The sequence below is a fragment of the Siphateles boraxobius genome, unplaced genomic scaffold, assembly GCF_051911475.1.
Source record: "Siphateles boraxobius isolate OS27281-9 unplaced genomic scaffold, OSU_SipBor_1 48, whole genome shotgun sequence".
Taxonomy (NCBI): domain Eukaryota; kingdom Metazoa; phylum Chordata; class Actinopteri; order Cypriniformes; family Leuciscidae; genus Siphateles; species Siphateles boraxobius.
Genome location: NW_027509119.1, coordinates 10,626,357 through 10,652,573, shown reverse-complemented (window position 1 = coordinate 10,652,573; position 26,217 = coordinate 10,626,357). Strand labels below are relative to the sequence as shown.

The window sequence follows — 26,217 nt, the reverse complement described above, 5'->3', positions numbered from 1 at the left end:
GTGTATGTAGGTGCTACAGAAGTGGAAAATCGTCACTAGGAGTGTGAGAAAAAACTCATTTTGAGAAAACGGCCTTTAAAGATTTTTATGGCAAAATTCCACTAATTTCTATTGAAGCCCATGAATTACAGACAAAATATGCTTTAGGTCCAAGTAAAATCAATGTATCACACTGTTTAACATCCAAAACTCATCATTGCTTCATCCATCACTGATCATAACATCCAAAACAACACTTAAAACATCAAAACCACACTTCAACAGTCCATCAACACAGGTGAATATGATCTGCCTGAGGGACTCACATCCACTTTAGGATCCCACAATTACAGATTTGTTTAGTATTATATAGTAAATTATATTAAACAAAAACTGAAATATGTTGTGTAATGTAATTGTTTTGTATAGCGTGTAAAGTATAGTATATATGTGATGTATGTATATAATGTCAGAGCGATGGTTTTGCCCGCCGTGTCTTCCCTTAAAATTATTAAACTATTAAAATGTAGTAAGAAAGTTAATCGCATTTAGTTTGTACTGCACTTTGCTTTTGCATTAGTGTTTTAGTTGTTTAAGGTCATACAAAGGCAGAGTGCAGTATCTGCATTATGGGGGTCAAAGGTCACAACAGTGGTCATGTTTTTTTTATCTATAAAAAAATTCTTCCTAAGAAGGCATTACATGAAAGCATTACCACTAATCTACCCACAACATGTTTGACTGGCTAGTGTAAAAACTTTAAAGGCATTTTTTATTTCAGTTTTATTGTTTGCGTAGTTACTGCACTTTGCCTTTATAGGGCAGTATAGGCTGCTATGTAAGCCGCTAATGAGGGATCTGTATACATATCTATGATAAAATTTGAATTTGAAAACGTCACTGTTGTGTTATTCAGTCATCATTCTTCTTGATTGGCGAGAACAAAAAAATGCCAACAAAATTAAACGTAAATGAGGCAAGCAGGCTTTGGGACAAACTGAGAAATAAAACAAGTATCAATATCGGTGTGAAGTTTTCACGACAAACTTGGACTTGATCTGTCTATGTATTTTAATAGACAGGTAAGCAAATATATTTTATTAATTGTACACATACAGTTATATTGCACTGTTTGTACTTCAGTAACGCTTTTGAGCAAGTCTGGTGACCATGGCAGTGAAATAAAATACAGTAGCCTATGTGTTGCACATAAATATTTAGCCATTACATGCAAATACTGTGGGGTTGTTGAAAAAATTACAGATTGTACCTTTAACACTATCGGTTCGATTAGTGTGGGGTTTAGTGTTCGTTACTTTCAAACGCAATTAGGGTTGGGTACCGAAACGCGGTGCCAATAGGGAACCGGTTACTACGTAAACCGTAGTAACGAGACAGAATAAAAACGAAAATTTCGGTGCCTGATTTCGGTGCTTGACTCTCTGTTTTACATGCGCTTCATGAGGCACACACAAGGTCTCTCGCTCTCTCCCTATACGGTTTGGAGCGCAGTCTCTTCTGTCTCGCATGCACGCTCTTGCTCGCTCGCTCTAGATCCCGGGAGATTTGAACTAATTTGCGGGCATCAGGGAGCTATCAATATGCGGGAGACCCAACCGATACCCAACCCTAAACGCAATAGAGCATTAACCTTTTAGCGCCACTCGCCAGACATTTCATTTCCAAACTGCCGCAATACATGCAACAACTAACATGATAAAACCTTCCCAGCTTCACGTTCATCTCTTTTGGATAAAACTGAAAGCACTTTTAGCACCACTCACTGGACATTTCAAAACACACAAAAGTAAACATAATATTTTGCAGAAAAGGCACCACATGTTTTCCAATGAGCCTTGGTAGAGTAAAATAATGAATGGCCCTCTTTACCATGGTTAAATGTGATTGTGTGTGGATTGAAAATCCAAGTAAATGCTGTCATGTACTGTAGAAAATAAAATAAATTTCATTCACAGGGTGGAAATATCAGCACAACAACACATCCACTTTCTGACACATAACTGGGCAGAGTGTCAGAGAGCAGGCCCGAAACTTTTTTGCCCATTTATCCCACATTTCAAACAACAATAAAGTACTGCCTACTCACCAGTAAAATCAACCAGTAAGCTAAAACTGGGATTTCTTTAAAAAGCCATCTGAAAGTTTGGTCTATCTGTCAGTGTGGCATTAAGTCTTTCATGACTTAAGCCGAAACAACACTTAGTTTTTTTTTTTGTTTGCTAGCGTATGCGTACGGTCGAACATAGCCTTTCAAAGTATACTCCATTTGATAGTGTGCAGGCAGTCGACATGTGCAATAGGAAGTTTCATCTTTGTCTAGTGACTGCACTATTTTTCTCCTGCAGTAATACAAGCTAAAAATGTCTCATTCTTTTAAACTAAAGTTCCATCTCTTTAGTTTTATTTTTTACTGTGAAACAACAGCCCGGGCCAGTGTTGCCACCTTGTGGAACAACTAATTAAGTGCAAAACAAATTCAATGCGCATGTACGACCTGTGCGTACAAACTAAACGTGGTTACAAAAATCAGACGGCAAGTGTACTATTCTGGTGATAAAATTTGAGTCACACACACTGTATCCGGACCCTCGCGTACGCGTAAAAACTAGGGCTGCTCGATTAATCGCAATTAACCCATCGCGCTTAAACTGATTTGGCTTAGTGCGGTTATTTTTTATGCGCAGCTAGTTAGTGAAGTATTGCTCTGTGATCAGCAGTAAATGCTGCTCCATCTGAAATCCCTGTGAGTTTGATTCGCTTATAACATGCATTTGAAAAAGCAACTCGCCTCAAGCATTTTCCGAAACATGAGAAGCATTCGTGAACCTCTTGTCAAACAATAGTCAACATTTAATAACATGTTTTTTCTCCAAACTCACTTCATCACGTCAGTTGAGTGTTTGAAAACATCCTTCTGTGAGATGATGTGGCTTCCTACACAGAATAAGGCACACAATATATTTTATATTCTATACAGTGATGAAGGCTGTCAATTAGCAATGAAGTTTACTTTGATATCATGAAAATACCAGAGAAGGCTTGAAGAACTGAGGTAAACCATATATTGTTGTAGTCGTGTGTTTATTAGTCATGTTTCATCAAAGAGCTTCAATCTTCTGTTTATTCAGCTACAGTGATAATATGATGTCCACATGGATTTACTGGAACACTGTGCGTACTTCTGGAGTCATATTTGGGCTTTCAGATGGAGCAGCATTTACTACTGATCACAGAGGCGTGCTTCACTGACAAGCTGCGCATAAAATGATCGCAGCCTTTGCCAAATCGCCTGCAGTTTGATTGATTAATCGTGCAGCCCGAGCAAAAACCGGGCTTTATTGCACTTACTCTTTGGGAGTATTCATGTGAGTCGGTTATGTCTTAAGTGAAAAAATAAAATGGGATCCTATACATTGGATTTGTGCATCCAGTCTTAAAGTGATAGCAGCCTAATATACATGCTGCAGCCTGTGTCATTTATGTTAATCAAACCACAAAAGACAAAGAAAATTCATTCTGTGTGATTTAATAAGGATCCATATATATTTAATTCACGCACTTAATTTTACATTTGATTTTTACCATTTCTGTAGTATTCCTACTGAAAAGCTTTATTTGGATAGAACTACTGCACCTGAAAACTTCTTGTCCTATTGTTTGGAATTTTCTGGTTTATTCTTATATTAAATTACCAAAGATAAAATGAAATCAAAATAACTATACTGTTATGATACTGTTATTGTGAAATAAGATAACTCGTATGTGAAAAGATTTTAGTCATATCGACTACCCCTATAGGCACAGAATTTTTTTCCCCATTATTTACATGGATCCTCCAAATCAAACATAGAAAAAATGGACCATAACTGTTAATGCCAAAAAGGTTTTGTTCAAGGAGAAATACCTTAAAAGATTGTATAATAATTTCATGTTTCATGTTATTTCAATTTTGCCTAGTGTTAAAGTATGCTTACGTGCTGTTTAATTCATAACACATAAATAAAATTAATTAATTAAAACTAAATCCATAAAACGATCCCATCATGGGAAGGTTCTATGAAGCACCTGAAAGAACTTCTTCTAAAAGTGCAGTGTATGAACTCTCATGCAGACCTCTATATAATTACAAAAATATATTATATAAAAAAAAGGACAACATAACAAAAAATTCCTAAGTCACCAAGAGCTCACAGCCTTTTGTTACAAAGTAAACTTTTCTCCAAATAAGATACAGAAAACGTCCTCATCGCAATAAGTGTAAACGTTTCTGACTCACCTAATGAGATTGCTGATGTCTTTGATATCTCACTGATTATTAGCAGAGGTTAACAGAGATTGGTTGCTTCCATTTCTGTTTTTACACGTTATGTTTTTAATTTATTGAATATTAAATTTTACAATATTTATTATTTTGATATATTGATTTATGTTATTAAAAAAATCTATATCAGAATATCACAAATCTATTTATCCACATAATAAAATGTTCATATATAAAAAAAAAAATCAAGGAGAAGAATTAATTTACTGATTTATTACAAATATTCAAAACCTTTTCATTTGCGTGATCTTACATCAATGAAAATGCTTCACCTTGTGCTATTTTTGACCGCCGGATTCCGTAGGCAATTAGGAGCTTACATACATACATAAATACATATATATATATATATATATATGCATCTTATGAGTAGTTGAATGAGATCATGATATTAGAGCTAATGCCCAGGGGGTTGTAAGAAACCTAAGACATTGCCACACATTTTCACACACTTTATAAAAAGCCCATACACTTGTAAGCAGGACATTGGTAGTCATATATGCTGCCAGTGACTATAAACGCAACAAAAAATAAGGAAGCATCAGCTTAAAAATACACAGTGGTTTCAAGGTTTCAACATCTCAGAACAACTAGAAACATTGATGAAACATATTCTGAAGTTCATCTTTAAAATTAATGACCAAATTGTAAAAAGCACTATACCACACAAAAACAAGTTTAAAGGTCATGCACAATGTGGATGTTGGTTCATATGTTGGCTGGTTTGTGGCACATCAACCTTATTATTTGTACCATATTTGTATCCTTAGGAGGTTAGAAATTAGTCTCTTTCCAACTCAATTTCAGTATATCTGAGTGGTCAATTCTTCTGCAAAGTTTTGCAATGAAAGAAAACTCTAGAGGAAAGAAACAAATGATGTCCATGTGACTAACCTTAACTGAATTTTAGCTGAAGTGTTTTACCAAACTTGTTGTTTTCAATAAACAAAAAAAGTTCAGTTGTGCCCCTAAACAAAACATGATCTACATCTTGAACAGTGTGTGAACCTCAATGCATTTTCATTTGTCTACATGCAGGATTCCATGTGTAGTTTAAATTTCACTGCCAAACAATGTAAAACAGTTTGTGTCAAGAGAGATAAAGTTTATTCTTTAGATAATAGTATAGGCTATTATTGAACAAGACATCAAGCTAGCGAAACATTACATTTCAATATGAAAGATTTGTCAGAATAATGTGAATATAATAATATTATATGTATATAACAAGGCATGGCTATTGGCTAACACAGATTGCCTACATATAATTACACATGTTATGTAAGAGGTGAAATTGTTTGGAAAGCATACAGTGAATAATGAATCTCACAGAGATTATGCACACTTCTTTGCAATCGCTCCAATGGTCTTTTGTTTCCTGATATACAGGGGTAGATATCTAGTTGACATTTACATGCATTTTCACATACACTGATAGCATTTTCACTGATGCAACACTGTGTAATTGATCTGTGTAATTCTGTCAAAACTGCGTCCGTGTATTTCTTTATTAAAGGCCGAACCTGCGCTTTGAAGTCGCTACATTCCTGCCCGCGTGCAGCGGCTGTTCCAACATGTTGCGAATACAGTGAGCGCCGATGTTGACTTACAACGAAGTGGCTTTTATGCATTTCATAAAAGACAGATGGTATTAAAAGATAACCTACTTTGAATGTTATATTGTAGAAACGTCCACGTTTATATAAACGAAAAGCATCAAGTTCGCTTCAGCCAGGCACCATAATTGCAAGGAAATTTCTCTGCACGGTAAATTAAATTATATTTAATATAGGCTACATCAACAACTAGTGTTAATTTCATATCTTGGCAAACTGACCATCGTGGGGTGATTTTCTGCTTGAACGCGGCTTGAATCTATCACGACTCTGTTTTGTTTTGTTTGTGTAAATGTCTGATAACTCTTTGCTGGTCATACGGTTTAATTCTGTTCGCTCAGACTGTTCTGTATGCTATTTTTGTTTTGTAGACTGTAGGCTATTTACAAGGAACGACGAGACACTTCTTAAAGCAAAAGCAAAAAACTCCAAAACACTTACCTTCGGTGAGAAGCATGAAAGTTAAAAGACTGCCACAAAGCACCGCAGTGAGCCTCATCGTGAAGAATCCTCTCTTTCGGTCGCGCTGTGTTTTCGCAAATTTTGTTTGTTTTTTAAGTATCAGCACCCTTCAGATCAACTGAATTAGATTAAAAACTCTTTAAAAACCATTGTTCAAGGCGTCTGTGATCCCGTTCGGTTACGGGTTAAGTTGAACTATACAGACAAATCAGGACGCCGCAACTCCACCAAGAACCTTGAAATGTTGTTCCACAGTCAGTCAGTCGCTGCTGCTTCTGCTGGAATGATCAAAAGGTGCATTGGGTTGTACCATGTGTGTTTCAGGGGTAGTTCCTATTTCAGCGCGAGATATCTAGAGGGAAACAGAGGGCACAAATCACAAACCGCCGTTCCCTAGTAAGTAACTTTTCTAACTACGCACTCGAAGTTTCTGCCGCTCTGTAAGTCCAATGAAAACAACTCCTCAATGACATTTTTTCAGGAATACGATTTGCTTGTGACTCGCCACGGAAACTTTGAAGTTCTTTGAACCCTTTTCAAACGATGGACTATTCAGCGGCCCTTATACAAAAGTGAGGCAATCCAAGTCAAATAAGGAGACGTCAATAGCCCAGTTGAATGTACTTGCCCACGAACACTGACGCCTTCAATTACTGTTAAAACACGCCTTATCTGCACAGAATATTGACTGAATGGTCGGATAGCTTTACAACCACTGGTTCTGTCACATAAATATTACCAAAATATTCCTGTAAATTACAAATCTATCAAGCTCTGTGAATATTTTCACATCAATACAGGCTATATGTGGTCGCTCTGAGAACTAGTTCAAATTTACTGATTTAACCTAAAGTTGTGTAAGGCTAGCCTATATCTCATACATATTTTATTTATAAATCAGTGTTTTCCCTATTGTTATCAGTTTTCATGTTGTTTTGCCCTCAAATTGGTTGCAAAAAAGAAGCACACTTTATAGCCTTCTAATTACTCAATTAATATAGGGATAGGTCTACTTTAAATTAACATAAGTGCGAACTGATCGTAATGTTTTCAGACACTTGAAAGAAAGTGAATGAAAGGTAGACTATAGTAATTTTACACACACAAATGAAAATGTATTAGCTTATAGTATAACGCTTGAAAGCAAATGGATTTTGGTTGTGTATGTCCAGATATAGTATCAGTAGATAAATATATACCTGATGGGTGTGCTTTTGGCAGCCAGTAAAGGCAATAAAGATCACCTTTCCTGTTAATTCAAAGAAGGGTGTGTTCCTGGAAAAATGGAGGAAATGGGTTGAATATATATCAGAAAGAAGGTCTAATTTTCTGCTTTGTGTAAATAGAAGGAGATTATTATATAGATGTGTATACTAGGTATGTTTGCATATGTATGTATGTGTGTGTAGGTTTAATATGTACATGCATATAGATGTGTTTATTTTAAAAATACTAACTTTAATGAAAGTCGTTTGAGTTTATTCTGGATGGAATTTAATTAGGTCACATGTTCTCTCCCTGGAGTTACTATTTTTACATTTTATTCTATTTTTTATTTATTCATTTGTTTGTAAAAAGGAAAAAAAGGCTATACTTTGAAACAACTTAACAAATCTGGAGTACAAACTAACAACTGGACAAGAAACCTTGAGGGCAAAACACAAATTTTATCACCTGTTCATTGGGAGAACTGAAACAATGCAACTTCCAAGGTTGTGTGAAGCACATGGTGTATAACAAACAATGAATATTTCATAACATCCATGGCATATTTTTGTCCGGTGTTTATGCAAACTGTCTCTTCCTTTCATGTCAACTCCATCTAGAAGAGGAACTCTTATTACAAACTAAATAGAAATTCCGATGGCCATATTGTCTGGAAATGGTGTTGGCGGCTAAATTGACTTTTTATCTTCTGTTGCAATTTACAAATATAATATATCATGGCAATAGCTCTAATCAATAAACTGTGTAGTGAGAGTCTACTTCATGCATTTACTCGTTTTTTTTTTACAATTTCCCCCTTCTCCCTGCAGTTATCTTTCCACTTTACTTTTGGTTGTATCCACCAGGAGTATTTGCTGTTTACTGTAGTTAAGTCTGTTTGATTTACTGTGTTATTTAGTTGTCCCCTTTGAATTTAAGCAGATTTGGGTTTGGTTCGCTAGTGCACACACAAGCATAACATTCACACACCACTGTTATTTTAATTGTAATGTTATTTCTAGTAATTTTTATCTTCAGTTTAAAATTTAACTGCTCCAACTTAAACTTATTTCAGTTTAATGGCAAAATAATTTCTGTGTAGATTAAAGGTGCATGAACAGGTGAACGGGGAAATGCTAGCTGGCTAGCATTGAAAGCATACGATCCCACCCTCCCTGGAAATAGCCTTCCAAAGCCACGCCTCCTCCAAAATACATGAACGGACCAGAGACAAAGTTATTTGATTACATGTGTCATTCAACGGTGAGAAAACTTTACAGTACAGTGAGTAACAGTACTACAAAGACAAACATAAACAACTGTTTATCCATTCTCGCTCTGTTTGCAAAGCGTACGTGAAATGCGCTGATGACGTATGATGTCTGCGTGAACAGGCTGTGCAGACAGTGGTATCGTAGTCTGACAGGGAACACATGTTATCATCTCATTCTGACCGAATGGAATGATTGAACAAACATTGTATGGTCCTACGCCTTCCACAGACAATATGCATTTATAAAAATACATTTAGACTGCTTAACATTGCTATCAGGATATGAGGGGACTTTCAACCAGCATAACAAAAAACTAATCTGTAGAGAATCACCTATTGCACCTTTTAAGTTTTTCAACTTATAATTGTATTTCAGCTTTATATCAATTAACAGAATTGTTTTAATAGTTTTAGTAATAACCCTGACTCACACCAACCAAAATGAACTCACACCCACAAAATTTCTGATTGTGCTGAGCAAAAGGTTTCTCATTTTTAAAAGGTTTACCAGCAGTTTCTTTACTGATTCCATTTCTGGACTGATGTTAATCAAAAGTTTTGCTGTGATGAATTGAACACAGTCTGTTGTGTGATGTCTGCAAGTTCTTTTGAAGGAATTGCATATTCAGAAGCCATCTGTTTTATCAAGGACACACCACTACTTTGCAAAGACTTGAATAACATTCACAGGATGAATATTAAACACTGTTGCAACACCATCTGTTTCTCTGTGGAGGTGTGTTGACACTATGTTTAAAATAATTCTTGCACTTTATTTTACAGTCCTGTGTACTTAATATAATAACTAGGTATTAACCTGAACTTTACCCTGAACCCAACCTTAGTTCATATTAAGTTCAAGTAGTTACCTTAATGTTACAGCGTACTTTCTTTTTTTTGGGGTGAACTATTTTTTTTTGGATCTAACCCTTTAAATACTGTAAAATAAAGTGGACCTTAATTCTGGTAACAAAATATAATACTTTATCTTTACTTGAAACTTATTTGAATAACAAAAAAATCAAGGCCATCCATCCAGGGTGTTTCCCTGTAGAGACACTGATGACTTGAATAGAAAATTCAGCTTCCCTTTCGAGAGGTCTCTCGTAGTAAGTTAGCTTATGCTATGGGAAAACTCCTTTTCTCAAGAATATTTAAGCCAAATTTTTAAAACGCAATGCAGCTGCACAGCAGACATATAGCTGAGGGTCTAGCGCGTTCATTGGCTGTGCTGCGGCAACTGCACGAACCTATGGCGAGTCGGCTAAGATGCGCGAACCAATCAGGTTGCTTCGCGCCAGAGCGCGTCAGAGCCTGCCAGTATGGGCGTGGCTTATAGCTATATAAGCCCCCATTTTTGCCATAGAATTCAGATTTAATCTCCTTCAGCAAGTTCCCCTTCACTGACCTCTGGTTTGAGAAGCCTTCACATCCTGTGCGCTTCCTTTCTGGGCCACGACCACGCTGAAGCTACACTCTCTAAGGGCGACTGCTTGGAGTGTGATGAGATGGCGCTGTCCACCCTGCGAGCTCGACTGGCCAGCTTTGCCGCCGACGAGCCCGCGCCTTTTGCTTTCCTTTTGCTCTGGCTTTGCTCGCAAGAAGAAGCGCCGCGGACCTAGAATGCCGGAGCGGACAGATGCGAGCGAGCACACTCCGGCTCAGTCCCCGCGTGCCTCGCTCTCACCCAGAGAAACCCCCTCTCCGGTCCTGTTCAGCAGACCAGCGCCCTTCTCAGCGGGCGGCCGGTCTCTTCTCTTTTGGGGGATCGGATGAGGAAGAAGAGAAGGATGCCAGCCTTTCACTTGCTACACCTCAATGCGAGGGGTGGACGGGCTCCATGACCGACCCCGCACCCTCAACAGAAGCCAGCACCAGCGGCGTGAGAGCCTTGACTCTGAACTTCTCCGCATGCTGACTAAGGCCGTCGAAGACCTCGAAGAACCCACACGAAGCAGGCTGGACGAGTGGTTCCTGCAGGGGTTCCTGCAGATCCCTCACCAGAGACCCGCTCCTTTCTTTCCTGAGGTACACGACGAGCTAACGAAGTAGTGGAAAGCGCAGCATTCAGCTCGTCTCAAACCCTCCGCCTCCTCAACACGCTCAACTGTCGACATCGTTGTGGAGAGAGGATATGAGAGAAGTCCCCCCTCGAAGTGGCGGCGCACCTATACCCGCCCACAGCTATGGGGTGGAAAGCTAAAGTGACTCACCCGTCTAAGCCTTGCCGTACCACTTCAGCTCTCGCTGGCCGAGCTTACGCCTCCGCTGGTCAAGCTGCTTCGGCTCTTCACATTATGGCTGTCCTCCAGGTTTTTCAGGCCAAACTTCTCCGCTCTTTGGATGAGTCTGGACCTGTTTTCAGTGCCTCTGCGCGCCACTAAATCAACCGTCCAGGCGATTGGTAGAAGCATGGCGAACTTGACGGTGCTAGAGCGAGGGCCGAACAGGCGCCTGTTCGGCCCAGCGGTAAAGAGTTTTGTGGAGTGTTTCACAGAGGCACAGAAAGCGTAGCAAGCAAAGCTCCACTTCCTCCCCAAACATTCCAGCTCTGCTTCGGGCGGCCACAAGAAAGCGCTGCTCCCTCAGCCAGCAAAACCAGCACTGCTGGTCTCTCAACCCCGCCCAGCGGCTGAAGTCCATCACCGGTCTCGTTCAACGAGACGACAGCAGTTCCCAGAAAGCCGGGGTCCCCGGCCCAAGATTGTGTTGGACCCCGAGCCTCGGAAGCCTTCCTAGCCCGAATGACATGAAGGAAAGTCCCGCCATGGCTGGAACACCCTCCAAAAAGCCATTTTCACATCTCCTGCAAACAAACGCCGTTTTAATTGCGACGCAAATACAACACGAAAAGAGCACTTATCTGTCGGTTCCCCCTCCGGCTCGCGCTGGAGGTGTAATAAATGTAGGATGTGTGCCCATTATAAAGTACGCACCCCTGCACACAAGCACTGTTCCCACTGTATAAGGCTCGCACTGGAAGTGTAAAAAAATGTAGACGTGTGCCCACTATGAAGTGTGCACCCCTGCACATTAGCACTCTTCCCACAGTATCAGTTCTCCCTCCAGCTCGCGCTGGAAGTGTAATAAATGTAGGCTGTGGGTCATGTTAAATGATGGAGGATACAAGGTGCAAGTAACAACAGTTTATTAGTAAATGAAGTGTAAGGCAAAGTCCAAACAGTCTGGTGCAGGAATGGTCGCTCTGAGTGGTGCAGGGACGTCGACAGACAACCCGATCGGTGAATTCAGAAGTGAAGAGAGAATCCATGTGAAATCCAGCATGAATTAATAACCTCCAGATAAGCAGTAATCCCAGGGCAGAACGCAGAACAACAGGAACTAGAATCCAACATAGGCAAGGTAGTAAGGTGAACCGGAATCAGGAAAGGACACCGGGAACTCTCACAACGATCTGACAACACAAGACACCAAACAGTGAACATATATAGGCGCGGCTGATAGACAGCAGCTGGCACAGATCATTAAGTTGATAGGCAATCACCCTCACACACACACACACACACACACACACACTGACATACGGGCAGAAAGAGAGACAGTGAATTCATGAACCTTGACACTGTGTGCCCACTATGAAGTACGCAACCCTGCACATAAGCACTGTTCCCACAGTATCGCAAACACAATACAGCGGGGCTGCCGGGTCCCTACAAAGCGGCCCATCCCCAGACTTCATTCAACCCCTAGCTATGTGGGCCAAGGCCTGGGAAGCCATCCCCGGAATATCAGTACGGGTGTTGAACATAAAAAAATGAGGCTACCCGCTACAGTTTGCTCGCAGAACCCCCCGCGCTTTCTAGGTGTGGTCGAGACATCGTGAGAAGCGACACGTCCTTCGCACCGAAGTATCAAAACTGTTGGTGAAAGAGGCTGTAGAGCTTATGACGTGTCCGTTCAGAATGCTAACAACCAAACAAATCCTCAGGCAGATTCGCCCGGGGGATGGGTTTTTCTCAATGGATCTGAAAGATGCTTATTTTCAAATTCAGATAACACCACATCACAGGCCATTCTTGAGATTCGCCTTCGAGGGGTGGGCTTATCAGTACACAGTCCTACCATTCGGTCCATCCCTAGCACCCTGTACGTTTACGAAGTGCATGGACGCAGCCATCACCCCCCTGAGACAACGGGGAGTGCGAGTGTTGAACTAGTTTGACGATTGACTGGTTATAGCTCAATCGGAGGCGCACAGATAACTCACAGATCCTGGCTCCTCAGCCATCTAGAATGCCTAGGTCTCAGTATCAATCCTTAGAAAAGTGTACTGTCTCCCAGCCAGAGTATATCCTTTCTGGGGACAGTCACAAATTCTATACAGACGAGGGCGCAGCTTACGTCAGAGCGCGCGCTCACCATTCAGCGTCTAGCGGCATCATTCAGAGCAGGCGCTTGCGTGCCTCTCAAGAGATTTCAGAAGATGTTAGGCCTCATGGCCTCAGCATCATCAGTACTCCAGCTGGGTCTACTGTATATGCGTCCCCTCCAGCACTGGTTAAATCCCCTTGTGCCGGCTTACGTGTGGCGATCTGGCCACTTACGCATCAAAGTGAACCACGGCTGTGTCAGAGCCCTGGCTCCTAGAAAAGCAGCCGACTGGTATCAGTCCGGTGTGAGTAAGGGCGTGATTTCGAAGAGGAAAGTGATCTCGACAGATGCTTCAAACAGAGGTTGGGGGGCCCTACACGAGGGCAAGCCTATCTCCAGCCTTTGGTCGAGCCCGGAGAGGTGCTTACACATAAACTGTCTAGAGATGAGAGAGGTCGCTCTATCACTAAAAGCTTTCCTCCCATACATAAAAGGTCACCACTTCTTGGCCCGGTCGGACAACATGTCAGTGGTTTCCTATGTAAATCAGCAAGGTGGGCTCAGGGCGAGCAACCTGCACACCATGGCCAAACACCTCTTGCTATTGGTTCAGCTCAACCTGCGCTCTCTGAGAGCGGCGCACGTGCCAGGTATTCTGATCCAGGGTGTGGATATGCTATCTAGAGACAATGTCCCCCCGGGGGAATGGTCTCTTCAACCGCAAAGAGTTCAGCTGATATGGAGCATCTTCGGCGAGGCAGAGGTCGACCTCTTCGCCTCAGAAGACAACACTCGTTGCAAAGCATTTTTCTCCAAAGACAGAGATGCGCTGGCCCAGAACTGGCCAAGCCGCCTGCTGTATGCATTCCCTCCGGTCACGATGCTGCCTCAGGTCATTGAACGGATCAGGGAGAGCAAGTGTGACTTGACTTGACTTGACAAGAACTGCATGTACAAGGGGACAGCCCGGGACAACAGAATAGGCAAGCCTACATTAAAGTCCATCAAGGATATGGAGAAAAAGCCTGTCCCTTGTGGTATGCATGACTACGTTACCAGTGCTGATGGGATCCTGGCCCTAAGGTGGAAGGACAACAGGGTCGTCACTCTGCTGTCAACGGAGGCCATATCATCAATCTACCGGTATTGCAGTGACACCGAGAAGAAGGAACCGGTAAGCTGCCCTGCTGACATCAAGAGCTACAATGCCAACATGGGGAGCATTGACAAGAGTGACATGCTGGTCCACCTCTACCGCACCCCCATGAAATCCAAGAGGTGGTACATGCAGATGTTTCCATATGCAAAAGATGTCAGCTGTACGAATGCCTGGATCATGTACAGATGGGACTGCAAGGCTCTTGCTGTGGATGGCCTGTCGTTAAAGAACTCCCGGATCCAAGTGTTCAGGAGTTGCAGCAGCCAGAGGCCATTCATGTCTCGCCCCCAAATGAGCTCATCTATTCCATGCGCCCCCAGCACCTCTGCTGATGTCCCCAAGCCTGTCCGGGGGCAGCTGCAGCCGCAGCCACACCCCGATGCTTTTGAGCGGTTTGACAAGTCCCTATTCCATGCCCCTGTCTACACCAACCACCAGACCTGCAAGTACTGCAGCAGGAAGGGGAACACATTGAGGTCAAACGTGGTCTGCAGGGTCTGTAAGGTCTACCTGTGCCTCAATGGTCATCGCAAATACTTTATCAAGTACCATGAAGCAGTTTTCTAAGTGACTGGACTGGAATTTTGACATTTTAAAAAGGAAAAATGTTCCTAATTAAAAGAAAAGAATATCCTAAATAAATATTCTATTAAAGGGGTGGTATAGTGCCCCTTTTTACAAGATGTAAAATAAGTCTCTGTCTCCAGAGTGTGTATGTGAAGTTTTTAACTCAAAATACCCCACTGATATTTTTTTATAGCATGTTTAAATTGTCACTTTTTGAGGGTAAGCAAAAATGCGTTGTTTTGCAAATGCAAATGAGCTGCTGCTTGTGTGTGTGTGTGTGTGTGTGTGTGTGTGTGTGTGTGTGTGTGTGTGTGTGTGTGTGTGTGTGTGTGTGTGTGTGTGTGTGTGTGTGTGTGTGTGTGTGTGTTAGCAGCTCCGATTACCACATGCAGACATGCACTAAAGTCAGAAACTGTTCAGCCTTGTTCAAACTGAATTTGGACAATGATGGAGAGACTCAAGAAGTAGTGACAACATTTAGAATGCAACAGGACATTTCTGAATGGTTAGTTGATGATTTTATCTTCAAGTCATTGATTAGGATAGTCTTTCATGATAATATACAAATCGCTAGAGTGACATGCTATTGCATTTGTTACGTACTGCATTGCAACAAATGTCAAAAGACGGATGCGACAGCTTGAGCAGACTCACAAATGTCCTCTACTACAACAACTCTTCCTCTTCTCAACACTGCCTCATCCCCTTTGTTGCTTGTGTGTTCCAGGGGCAGGGTTTATGTAAATTTTAGGGTTTGTGATGTCACTAACCCGGGAGGAAGCTTGTGTAGTCCCTACCAGCCGTTTGTTGTAGTCTTTTAAAAGCGATTTCTGTAAAATAGAATATCTCCCTTTGCTTTGAACTTTGAGCATTGTAACTTTGCAGATGTTGTTTAGGCTCAAACAGCCACATTACATACTAACTAAAGTTAGAAAAGTGAAATCATAATCATCCACCCCTTTAAGTTTATACATGTTTGATATAATGAATATAATTATAATGAATGACTTGGAGATGGGCAATATGCCAAAATCTTATGTCACAGTTTATGTCCTTTAATATCACCCTAACTGTATAGGGTAACCATACATGGTCTACTCTTTAGTGATGTTCAAAACCATTGTGGATGTTATCGAGTGCACTCTTTTAAAGTAACACCAGGTAAATTTTGCTCTCGGGGTCCCCCTACAGTTGGGAAACAGTATTGTCCTCTACTACTGTCGTAAACTCTGTCCATCGTGCATTTGTTGACAACCATGATAGCCCTGAACACTGTAGGAGGAGGTCACATGCAGGTGTTCTGCTTGCGTCGCGTGTGAAATGTCTTCATCCCAGGTACAGTGGCATATATTTCAGCATGTCATATGAATATAATTTCATGGGTTTTATTTTTTTTCTAACGACAAATGATCGCGATGATCACGTTTACAAGCCAGTTTCATTATAGTAGCCTAGTCTATTGGTTACCGTTTTACTGAATCTATATGATACTTCAATGCAATGTTTGAGTGGTAGATAATAACCATGTATCGTCAATATTATAATATCAAGCTACCATAAATAAATCTGCAAATTTTACAAATCGATTTGCATTATAGCTTGAGGCAAGACACATAATCTTTACCTGATTCATGAAGATAAACGGAGATTTATCAAAAAAACACCCCAGACTACGGGGTGTCATTGGTTGTTGCGTTAAATGTTACCCAGATACAATAGTGCTATTTTCTGATTGGCTAACAACACCAGACGAACAACACCAGAGGAGACGCGCTTGAATTCATGCCTGTTCCACAGTGAGAGCGGCGCGGCCAGAGTTTTGGGCGCTGCGGCATATTAAATACATTACAAATAGTTTTTCAGCGTGAGAAATACAATGTGTGGCGGGAGAGCGTGACAAAAAACCGAAATGACTGACTGTCACGCTCAATGCGTGACACTTGACAGCCCTGCGATTTTAAGGAAGTGGGGGTGGTGGTGGAAGTGGCATATGCCGTAAAGCAGTCGAGTTTTGTAGTTCTCTTTGTTCGCCGGTTACTACCCGAAACCCGAAGTTTAAAAGTACGATTAAAAACGCTACAGACCCCGTCAGGCTATGGCAGACGTGTCATTCAACCTATTGTAAGTCGATGTACCATCACAAGAGACTTGGAAATATATTATGAAGGTTGAAAAGTTACCTGGTGTTACTTTAATCCCACAATGCGCTGTAATAACGAGTGTACAACTGATGTATGCTAAACAGCTAGAGAATACCCATAATGCACTGTGAGAATCGCACGCTGAATGAATTCCCACGTCTGATCAGAAGATGGCCCTGCGGCTGAATCATCTATCCATCCGTTTTCCAAGCCGATGGTCCAATCTGGTTACAGCAGATGCCATACAGGTATAAATTTATTTTTAATTGATTATTAAATTGTTTAATTAAGGTTTAACATAGTTTCCATGATAGAGTGATACATATTTTCATCTTACTACTGGAGCTGCCAGTTTGCTAAATATCAAGTAGGCCTAATAATTAAACGGCAAGCACAAACTATGTAAAGGATCAGCCTTTCCGGCGCACTCATTGTCTGAATTTGCTCACTCATTTTCATTCACTCCTTAGGTGGACTATATTAGTTAGTTGAGTAATGTAGGGGATAGTGAATGAGGGTATAGAGGGCGATTTCGAACACAGCTCTCATTTTTATAGCATCAAATATCTAATTAAAACTAGCTATTTTCTTTCTATCGATAGTTCGTACATGAAACAGGTGGTTGCTGCTGTGGTGGAAAATTTAAACTGAATATTAAGAAAACCATGTTTTAATATTTGACCTGCTAAATCTCTAAAAACCATGTCCTAAGACTTTCTGTATTTTACATGAATGTGTGTGTGTCGAACCCCTGACTGTGTGTATAAATAACAAATATGGGAAATGAAACTAGACAGATGACTAAGTTAGAACTTGTGATCAATGAAGTAATCGTCAAAACATATTCTTCTCTACCCAGTAACAGAAGAGACTGTAAATGAATAACCAATCAAATTAATGTCATTATGCCATACCTCCCTATTGTATAAAAACTGTTGTTTCCGTGTTTTCGGTGGGATTCTCAATGGAAATTGTCTGAGATCCTCCGGCCTTCTTTATTCTTGGGAGATTCTCTGAGAAATGCTCGAGAACTCCTGGCCGTAATAAAGAGCATTCAAGGGACATCTACTGAAGTCTGTCTGTCATTTAAGCTGCGCAGCATAGGAGTTGTTAAGTAAAGGAAAAAACTCGAAGCTAAGATGTCGACTGTAGACGCAAGAAAGCTTGAGTAGAGTAGTTTAGCAAACTCGAAGCTAAGATGTCGACTGTAGACGCAAGAGAGCTTGAGTAGGGTAGGATTAGTAGAAAAACTCAGCGGTTGTCGATTGTAGACGCAGGGAGCTGGAGTATTACAGAGTGAGCATTTTAGGAAAAGCGGATAGTCAGATTATAGGTTAGCATTAGGAAAAAGGAAAATTCCAGCACACTGCACATTGGTAGTGTTTGAGGAGATTGTTCAAAAGTTTGGGGTTTAAGATTTTTAATGCTTTTAAAGTTCTCCAGTTCACCAACGCTGCATTTATTTGATAAAAAACACAGTAAAACAGTAATATTGTGAAATATAAATACGCTGTTCATGTTGTCACTGTTGTGAAATTGTTTTCTATTTGAATATATTTTAAAATGTAATTTATTCCGGTGATGCAAAGCTGAATTTTCAGCATCATTACTCCAGTCTTCAGTGTCACATGCTCCTTCAGAAATCACTCTGGTTTGCTGCTCAATATTTTTTTTAAAGGTTTAAAGGGGGGCGCAACGAAAAAAGTTTGAGAACCACTGGTTTAATGGAAATAACTATTTTTCTTTTTTTTTACTTCTAAGATAAACAGACACAGTAAGGACACCTAAGGGCATGTTTACAATATTTATGGTTTGATTTCCATCCGGGACATGACAGCATTCTCTGCAAAAAACTGTTCAAAAGCGGTCAGCAGAAAAGATGATGACATGCATAAAACAGAGTTCAAAACAATCGGAAGACTGTCCAAAAGCAAGCATGTTTATTTTTTCTGATACCCATTTGAAGTAATTTTGTGTAAAACAAATGATCTATGACTATATACAATTCTGCACTTTAGCCTAATAAAGAAATCCAACTTCCATTTAGTCAAAGGTTGATTAAACCTTTATCAGATAAATATAGAAAAACTTCACATAAAATTTAGAATGAGCAACATAAAATAAACAGCAATTACTTGCAATATCAAGTTTGCTGTTGAGGGTCCATCTAACATGCTAAGTTTGATCACTGATAATGCACATGAATAATCTGTGTTTTTGGTCAAAGCATGGGGACTTTAACATTGTTAACAGATTCAGAATGTAGTGTTTCCAATAAATTTTTGTTGTAACAGATTTGTTATGTTTAAATTTACAATTACAGTGTTCTCTTCAGTTAGGGTTATTCCAATTTAATGAGCATACTTGTGTATCACCTTGTTGAACAAACTGAAAAGGTTATTTCTTTACTCCAAAACTAGTTAGACAAGACATTTAAAAAATGTAGCTACCTTTCCTGATCTGCAATTTCTTTTATACATTTGTTACCCAGTAGTAAGTGAGATTTTAAAAATGGTGTGTTGTAAAACAAACTGGGGCTTTGGACTAATATTTAGGCGAGAGCGCCCTCTGGTGGGATAGAGAGGGAGCTGCATGCCACAGAATCTCATGTCACAAAATTTCATTGTCTAGGAACTGGATTGATTTGTTTTAGGATTTTGAAAGGACCAACATACCTGGGACTTAGGCCATTTAAGCCGTGATTGACAGCCATATTATTTAAGATGGCTGATAACTGGGGTTCCCAAACCAGTGGTGGCTGGTATCCTATTATGTAAAGGAAGAGTCTCAGTGGAACTCGTATGTCTGTTCCACATCCATGATTACTTCTTCATCTGAACACTATACCTGAGCACTATCTGCATTATTTGTATCCAAAACCACTGACCCCATTCGTGGTCCTGATTTTACAATCTTCATTATGACGATGAAGATTAATTTCATATGTTGAGGACCATGAGCTCAGAATGTAATGGAATTTTGATAATTATTGATTGCAAGGTCGGACACTTAATTGCATGTTAATTGCAATTAAGTGAAAGTGTATAGTTTAAATTGATATTAAATGCGATAAGCTGGACTTTAGAGGGCTTTTTTGATACACTTTTGTTAACATAGTGTCTTTCACCAACCTGATAACTGTAATTGGAAACTACATGTAGTCATTGTGAATTCAAGCCTGAATTATTGATCAGAGGGACAGTTGCAGTAGTAACCATCCTTTTCCCCCCACTGTTAGACAGTGAACATGTCTAAGAAGGTCAAGGTAAGGAAATGGTCTCTGTTTCATTTGTAATGGCCATATATATTTATATTTTTACGCAGTTAGTGGTTAGTGTTGGGGCAGGGGTGAGAATGTGATAAACTGAGTGTGTGCATATATTGGTGTGCATCTAAGTAACCATTTAAAACTATTTGTCTTAAGAGTACAGCAGTACCTGTCTTAAAGACTTTCGTTCATGTCATAGACAGCATACAAAAAATATGTGATTATAAAAGAATGTTGGTGTAATGTCTAGATTGTATCAGATTGTAAACTCAGTAAATTGAGAAACAAAGCATAACTGTATTAGCTGAATAACAATCTGAATAGTTTTAATTTGGGTTAAATCAGAACACTGTGCAAAACTAACTGAGAGTCCAACTCAAACAAAACACACACCAAACGTAACACTGATCAAACGTAACATTAGCCCCCCTTCAAAAAGGCACGCCTTAACAAAAATGTCCAACAGAGGAAGGAAGGAGAGGGCTTAGGCAGAGGATGAGGTGCTGGCAGAGGAGACAACCCAGGACGAGGGAGGATCCAGGGAGGAGACGACAGCAGGAGGAGCCAGGAAGTGACCCTGAACCATGCTACCAAAAAGATCGAACCAGGGAGTCAACTGACAGAGGCAGAAAAAAGTCAACTGACAGCGGTGGAGCTGGTAGAGTTGGAGACCCAGGCGGAGCCGAAGAAACCGGGCAACACCAAAGGACCTGGAAGCCAAGGCAGAGCCATAATGATGAGTGCCAGTGGTGTACTGAGGCAGAGCCGGTGCTACTGAGGTCTGAGGCAGAGCCAGAGGGAAGGGGGAGTAAGACGGAGCTGAAAAGGGGGAGAGACGAGGCCTTTCTGCTCCGTCAGGGTCCTCCAAAGGCCCGAAGTCTGTGGTGTAGGCAGAGCCACAAGTGACCAAGATGGAGCCGGAGTGACTAGGGAGCTTGGTGGAGTCATAAGGACGATGGTCGCAGGTGGAGCCGAGTGAGCGAGGAACTAGGATGATGCTGACTGGTGGACGGGCCGAGGTAGATGGCGGGCACAGTGGTTCGAGGTGGAGCCAGGGGGTTGATCACACCAGGGCAGAGCTGCTGAACTGGAAGTCCAAGGCAGATCCGAGCTGCTATGAGGGGCCAACGAAGGAGGAGCTCAAGGGAGCCAGTGGAGATATGGCCGAAAAACTGGTTAGCATAGGAAGACTGTTACGAGACTGCCTCCTTGGCCAATACATGACAGACAGAGTTCTCAGACAGCTTCCTTGACTGATATATGACAGACAGAGAGTTCACAGACCGCCTCCTTGGCCAATATTGGACAGTAGCATCATCAACAACCCTGACATGGTTCCGGGGCGACGAAACAAGCTTGGTGTTGGGTAACAAAACAGGCTTGAAGCTTGATGGAACCAGCAGAGTGGGAAAGACTTCAGATGGAACTGAAACATTTAAACAGCAGGATGGGACTGGCAGGGAAAGAGGTTGCTCAAGGACCGAAACAAGGAGGAGAACTGGCTCAATGTCACTCAAGTTGATCAGCCTCTCCAGGCAGTCCCATTCCACCAAAATTCCCCTTTGGACGGTTATGTTCATTACCTGAGTAGCGATGTATGTTTATGTTGACAAATAATTGAATAATGGTTGGTATTTTAAACAACATCTATCGCGTGTCATTATGTGTAGTGAGTTGGCTCATGGGATGTATGTTTCACCCTTTTGAACTTCCGTTAAAGGAACATAGCATTGATGCTCCCTGGTTTTAACGGTGCATTGTGGGACTTTTTAGAGAATGAACATTTCAGTGCACAGGAAGGATTTTGCGATTGAGATTTAAAAAAAATTAAAATAGCCGACTACCTTGATCAGTGCCCAGACTACTAAACTAGGGAGCTGATTGAGACACACTCATTAACTAACACAGGAAACTGAACAGGAAATCCAAATCAAACAAAACTGAAACAATCAAAAGCTCAGACGTAACACTTATAATGTTAATAGGATTTTTACATCAAAAACAGATAACGGTGATTTAAAAAAATTGTCCTTTTTTCTTCTTTTTTTTTGGCTCTCTGATTTTATATATATTTGCATATGAAATAAGCACTGTGTGTTTGGAACCGTTTTGAAAACTCATCCACCAGAGGTTTTTTAATGATAACAATTATACTTAGGTTCATTTATTTAAGTAAACTTAAGTTCAAGTATATGTTCCAAGTATTCTTTAAGTCAATATACTACTAGTATACTTGTATGTGTATTATTTCAATACTTCTTGGGACTTTAGTTTATAAAAAGTACTTGTATAGTTTACAGCATACTTGCAATAAAAGAAATTAAACGTAAACTATTACTGTTACACTTAAAGTACAGTTATAAAGTATAAATTATTATACATTTGGTGGGCCAGTTTGGTTCCAAGAAATATTGAAATACACTTAATAGTAATTAGTAGTACCTTGGTTTTGTAAAAATAATTATAAAGAAATTGCAAGTAACGTTATATTAAACATGAAATTTTGAAGTATTTAGAGTATTTTCTTGTAAAAATTACCAAATAATCTATTTTATTTACAACTTCAACAATTTGTTTTACAGTGCACTTAGTTGAACTTTATGTATAAAGTTCCTTAATAAAATTAATTTGAAGAATATTTTTTTGTTAAGGAATCCCTGCCTTGACCTAACGTTTGCGTTCAGTCAGGCCATGTACAGTAGAAAGTTACAAAATTAAATTCAAAATTACACTGTTATTCAAACACACCCCTAAAAGCAAAGTTTATTTTTATTTGCATTGATGGTTCTATCAATGGAATATTTCCATTCCCCAAAAGGTTATTTATAGTTGACAAGGGTTATTTACATTATTATTCTTTACACTGAGGGGAAAAAATGGTTATTTTATGAATAAAACTTTTCACAAAACCACTTTTGAGGGCAATTTTTAGGGGGAGGAGTTTGGCAACGCTAGGCAAGGGAGAGCAAGAGCGTTTCTCTTGATTTTCTTTCACATCTGTATAATTTTGTTTTCAAAACAAATGTATTCAAAAAAGGGCTGAATAGGGCTAGATTCAGAATACGTAATGCATTAATTGTATTCAGATACATCCCAAATCTGTATTAATGAATTATAGGGCTGTCACTTTAATATGTTTATTTAGTCACCATTATTTACATTAAATCATTTTTACTAACCTTACGTACGTACGTGACTCCACATGTGGTTATGTGCATGTCTGAGAGAGCATGGGTTGTTTGTGGGATGGACTGTCACTGTGGTTTTTTTTCTTAGCGTGGGAAAGAGAGAGAATTCTGGGTTTAGCAGAGCAACTTGACATGTTTTTGGGAGGAGAGAGAATGTAGACTAACAGACCATTCATTTTACAAGCACATATTTGAGCCCCTTCAAACTCAGCCCACAAGAGCGAGAGGAACCCGCTCTTCCTTCTCCCCCCTTCTCTTACTAGGACTGTTTGTAGAGCAACTGGGTGGAGTAGTACTCTCTGACACACACACACACACACACACACACACACAGACAGATGTTCATAGACATGTACCTCTCAACCAGCGAGGAGTCTGATTTGGTGAGTCCCAAATATCAGTTTTAAGCTGCTTACACACTGGTTTTTGTTAGTCATTGTGAAAAAAACGTCCATTTTCCTTCTCTTTTAAACAATGCACGGCTCCTTTCTGGAATTTTCTAGGCTCGGATTTTGTGGGTGGGAATAGCACATTTCCTGAAAGTTTCCAGAAGACTTTTTTTCACAAACTTGCATTGATGTGTGAATGTGTTAGAGACTGTAAAGGTGTCATTACAAGCCTGTGATTGTCTTAACTACGTATGCGATCATCAAGAATAGAATAAATAGAGCTTCCGTAGGCCATAGTACATAGACATACTGAACTTTAGGTTTCTAAAGAACTGTCTGCAACTGCTTGGCATGAAAAAACTCAAGGAATAATAACTAGAAATTCATCTGTAATGTCTGGATCACTGTTTGTACTTTGCTTTTAAGAGTTTATAACATTCATACTCGTTTCCTATTGATTTAGGCATTAAGGCCGAAAACAAGGATAGTAAATACAATCATAATTTTTTTATTGTATTCTGAATATATTTTTTAATATCTTTGTTTAGTGAAAAGGTGTGGAAAATACCATTTAATGCAGTTAATGGATGCTCCACTTATAATATACATTTGTGCATTTGTAGCATGTGATTTTGTAGGTGGCTAGACCGAGATAATTCTTGGTAAATATTTTTTGCTAGTCATCTCGAGGACAAATAACTACACAACAAATTAAACAGCTTAATATTTAAAGTGTGAGAAAAAGGAAAGACAAGTGAGAAAAAGAGACTAATAACTTGCACTACTAACTGCAACCTTTAAAGACGCAAAAACCTTTAAAACACTTTAAAAATGCAAGCTAATCTCTTAAATCATAGATGTAAGATTACATAGTGACTGTCTCAGTGTGTGTGTGTATGTAAATCTTTGGGATTTAGTCGATATGTGTAATTATCCACATTGATGTGTGGTGTTCTAATTTAAAATGACAGAGTGCAACATGGTCGAATACATCAGAGTGAATTTGTGTGTGTGTGTTTCACACTCTCTAAATTGCCTGAGGAGCACAGCTGAGTCTGTGTGTGTGTGTGTGTGTGTGTGTGTGTGTGTGTGTGTGTGCGTGCGTGCGTGCGTGCGTGCGTGCGTGCGTGCGGGCGTGCGTGACAATTAAAAGGGATAAAATAATATGACTCATTAGAAAAACTTGCCTCATGCATTTCTGGCAAACTGCAAAAATGTACATACAAGTCACTACAGTTTCCAGCCGAAATGAACATTTAGAGGCAGTAAAACACCAATTTGTATTCCTTTTCACACAAATTATGATTACAAGGGTAGAAATTCGATTAATTACAACTTATTTCCACACATTTCCATGTGTAATAATATGTTATGACCTCAAAACACTTTTACTATATACATGATTTGTAAACTAATACACTTAGTTGAACTTTATGTAAAGTTCCTTAATAAAATTAATTTGAAGAATATCTTTTTGTAAAGGATGTTCTGCCTTGACCTAACATTTGTGCTAAGGAAAAAGGAAAGATAAGTGAGAAAAAGAGACTAGATATCTTGAGATAAAGAGATAACTTGCACTACTAACTGCAACCTTTAAACACTTTAAATGCAAGCAAATCTCTTAAATCATAGATGTAATACATTTTAATGTACAGCTTTTCTGATATAGTAAACTTGCTCGGTAACTCACCTAGTACAGCATTCCGGGTGTCTTTGCGGAGCACTCGGGTTCAAGTCCCATGTAGAATGTGATGATACTCCACAAAAGAACTCAAAGATTTGTGGAAGAAATGGTATAGTTGCTTCAGCAAATATTTGATTTTAACAACACTATTAGTTAGGTTGGTGTAGGGTTTAGTGTAGATGGTAGCCTACGTTATTTTCAAACACGGTAGAGCATTAGCCTTAGCGCCAGTCGCTGAACTTTTCAGTTATGAACTTCTGTGTAGGCTATACCGCTACTGAACATCTGAACACACATTTACGATTAAATGCACATTGACGGATCTTTTTGCGTCTGTTCTTAGAAATGTAATCAAAAGTATATTTCTGCAGGCGTGTATAAACTGGTTAATTGTGTCTAAGCAAAGGCATTCGTTTTCAAGACAAACAGTTTGCCTCCACTGCGCAATACCCACAAATTACTGCTGGTTGGCGGGTGTTCATTTCATACTCTGTAAACAATGGTAGCTTATTTAATGCATAATATAAATATTAAAAAAACTGGTAATGTCATACTTTGTAGTACTGGTATCGTGGCGTAATCTGTTGAATGAATTGAAATCGAATGCAGCT

The 26,217-nt window shown here is 39.9% G+C and overlaps 2 protein-coding genes across 6 annotated transcripts in view; one reads left to right on the top strand and one right to left on the bottom strand.

The window, feature by feature from the left end:
* lrp4 (low density lipoprotein receptor-related protein 4) overlaps window positions 1-6,664 on the bottom strand; it is a 98,335-nt gene extending 91,671 nt beyond the window's left edge. For 3 of the 4 annotated variants that reach the window (XR_013194645.1, XM_077201970.1, XM_077201972.1), the window contains exon 1: window positions 6,379-6,660. Coding sequence is in view for 3 of the 4 variants with exons in the window: in XM_077201970.1 (XP_077058085.1) it covers window positions 6,379-6,436 (58 nt within the window). In the remaining variant the exon portion in view is untranslated. Of the gene's footprint in view, window positions 1-6,378 lie in introns of all 4 variants that reach the window. The other variant, XM_077201971.1, reaches the window with a different exon arrangement.
* Window positions 6,665-23,632: 16,968 nt separating this feature from the next.
* Window positions 23,633-26,217, top strand: part of cacnb2a (calcium channel, voltage-dependent, beta 2a) — a 39,421-nt gene continuing 36,836 nt past the window's right edge. The window contains exon 1 of one of the 2 annotated variants that reach the window (XM_077201980.1): window positions 23,633-23,916. In XM_077201980.1, coding sequence (XP_077058095.1) covers window positions 23,872-23,916 — 45 coding nt within the window. In that variant the 5' untranslated portion in view covers window positions 23,633-23,871. The remainder of the gene's footprint in view (window positions 23,917-26,217) is intronic. The other variant, XM_077201978.1, reaches the window with a different exon arrangement.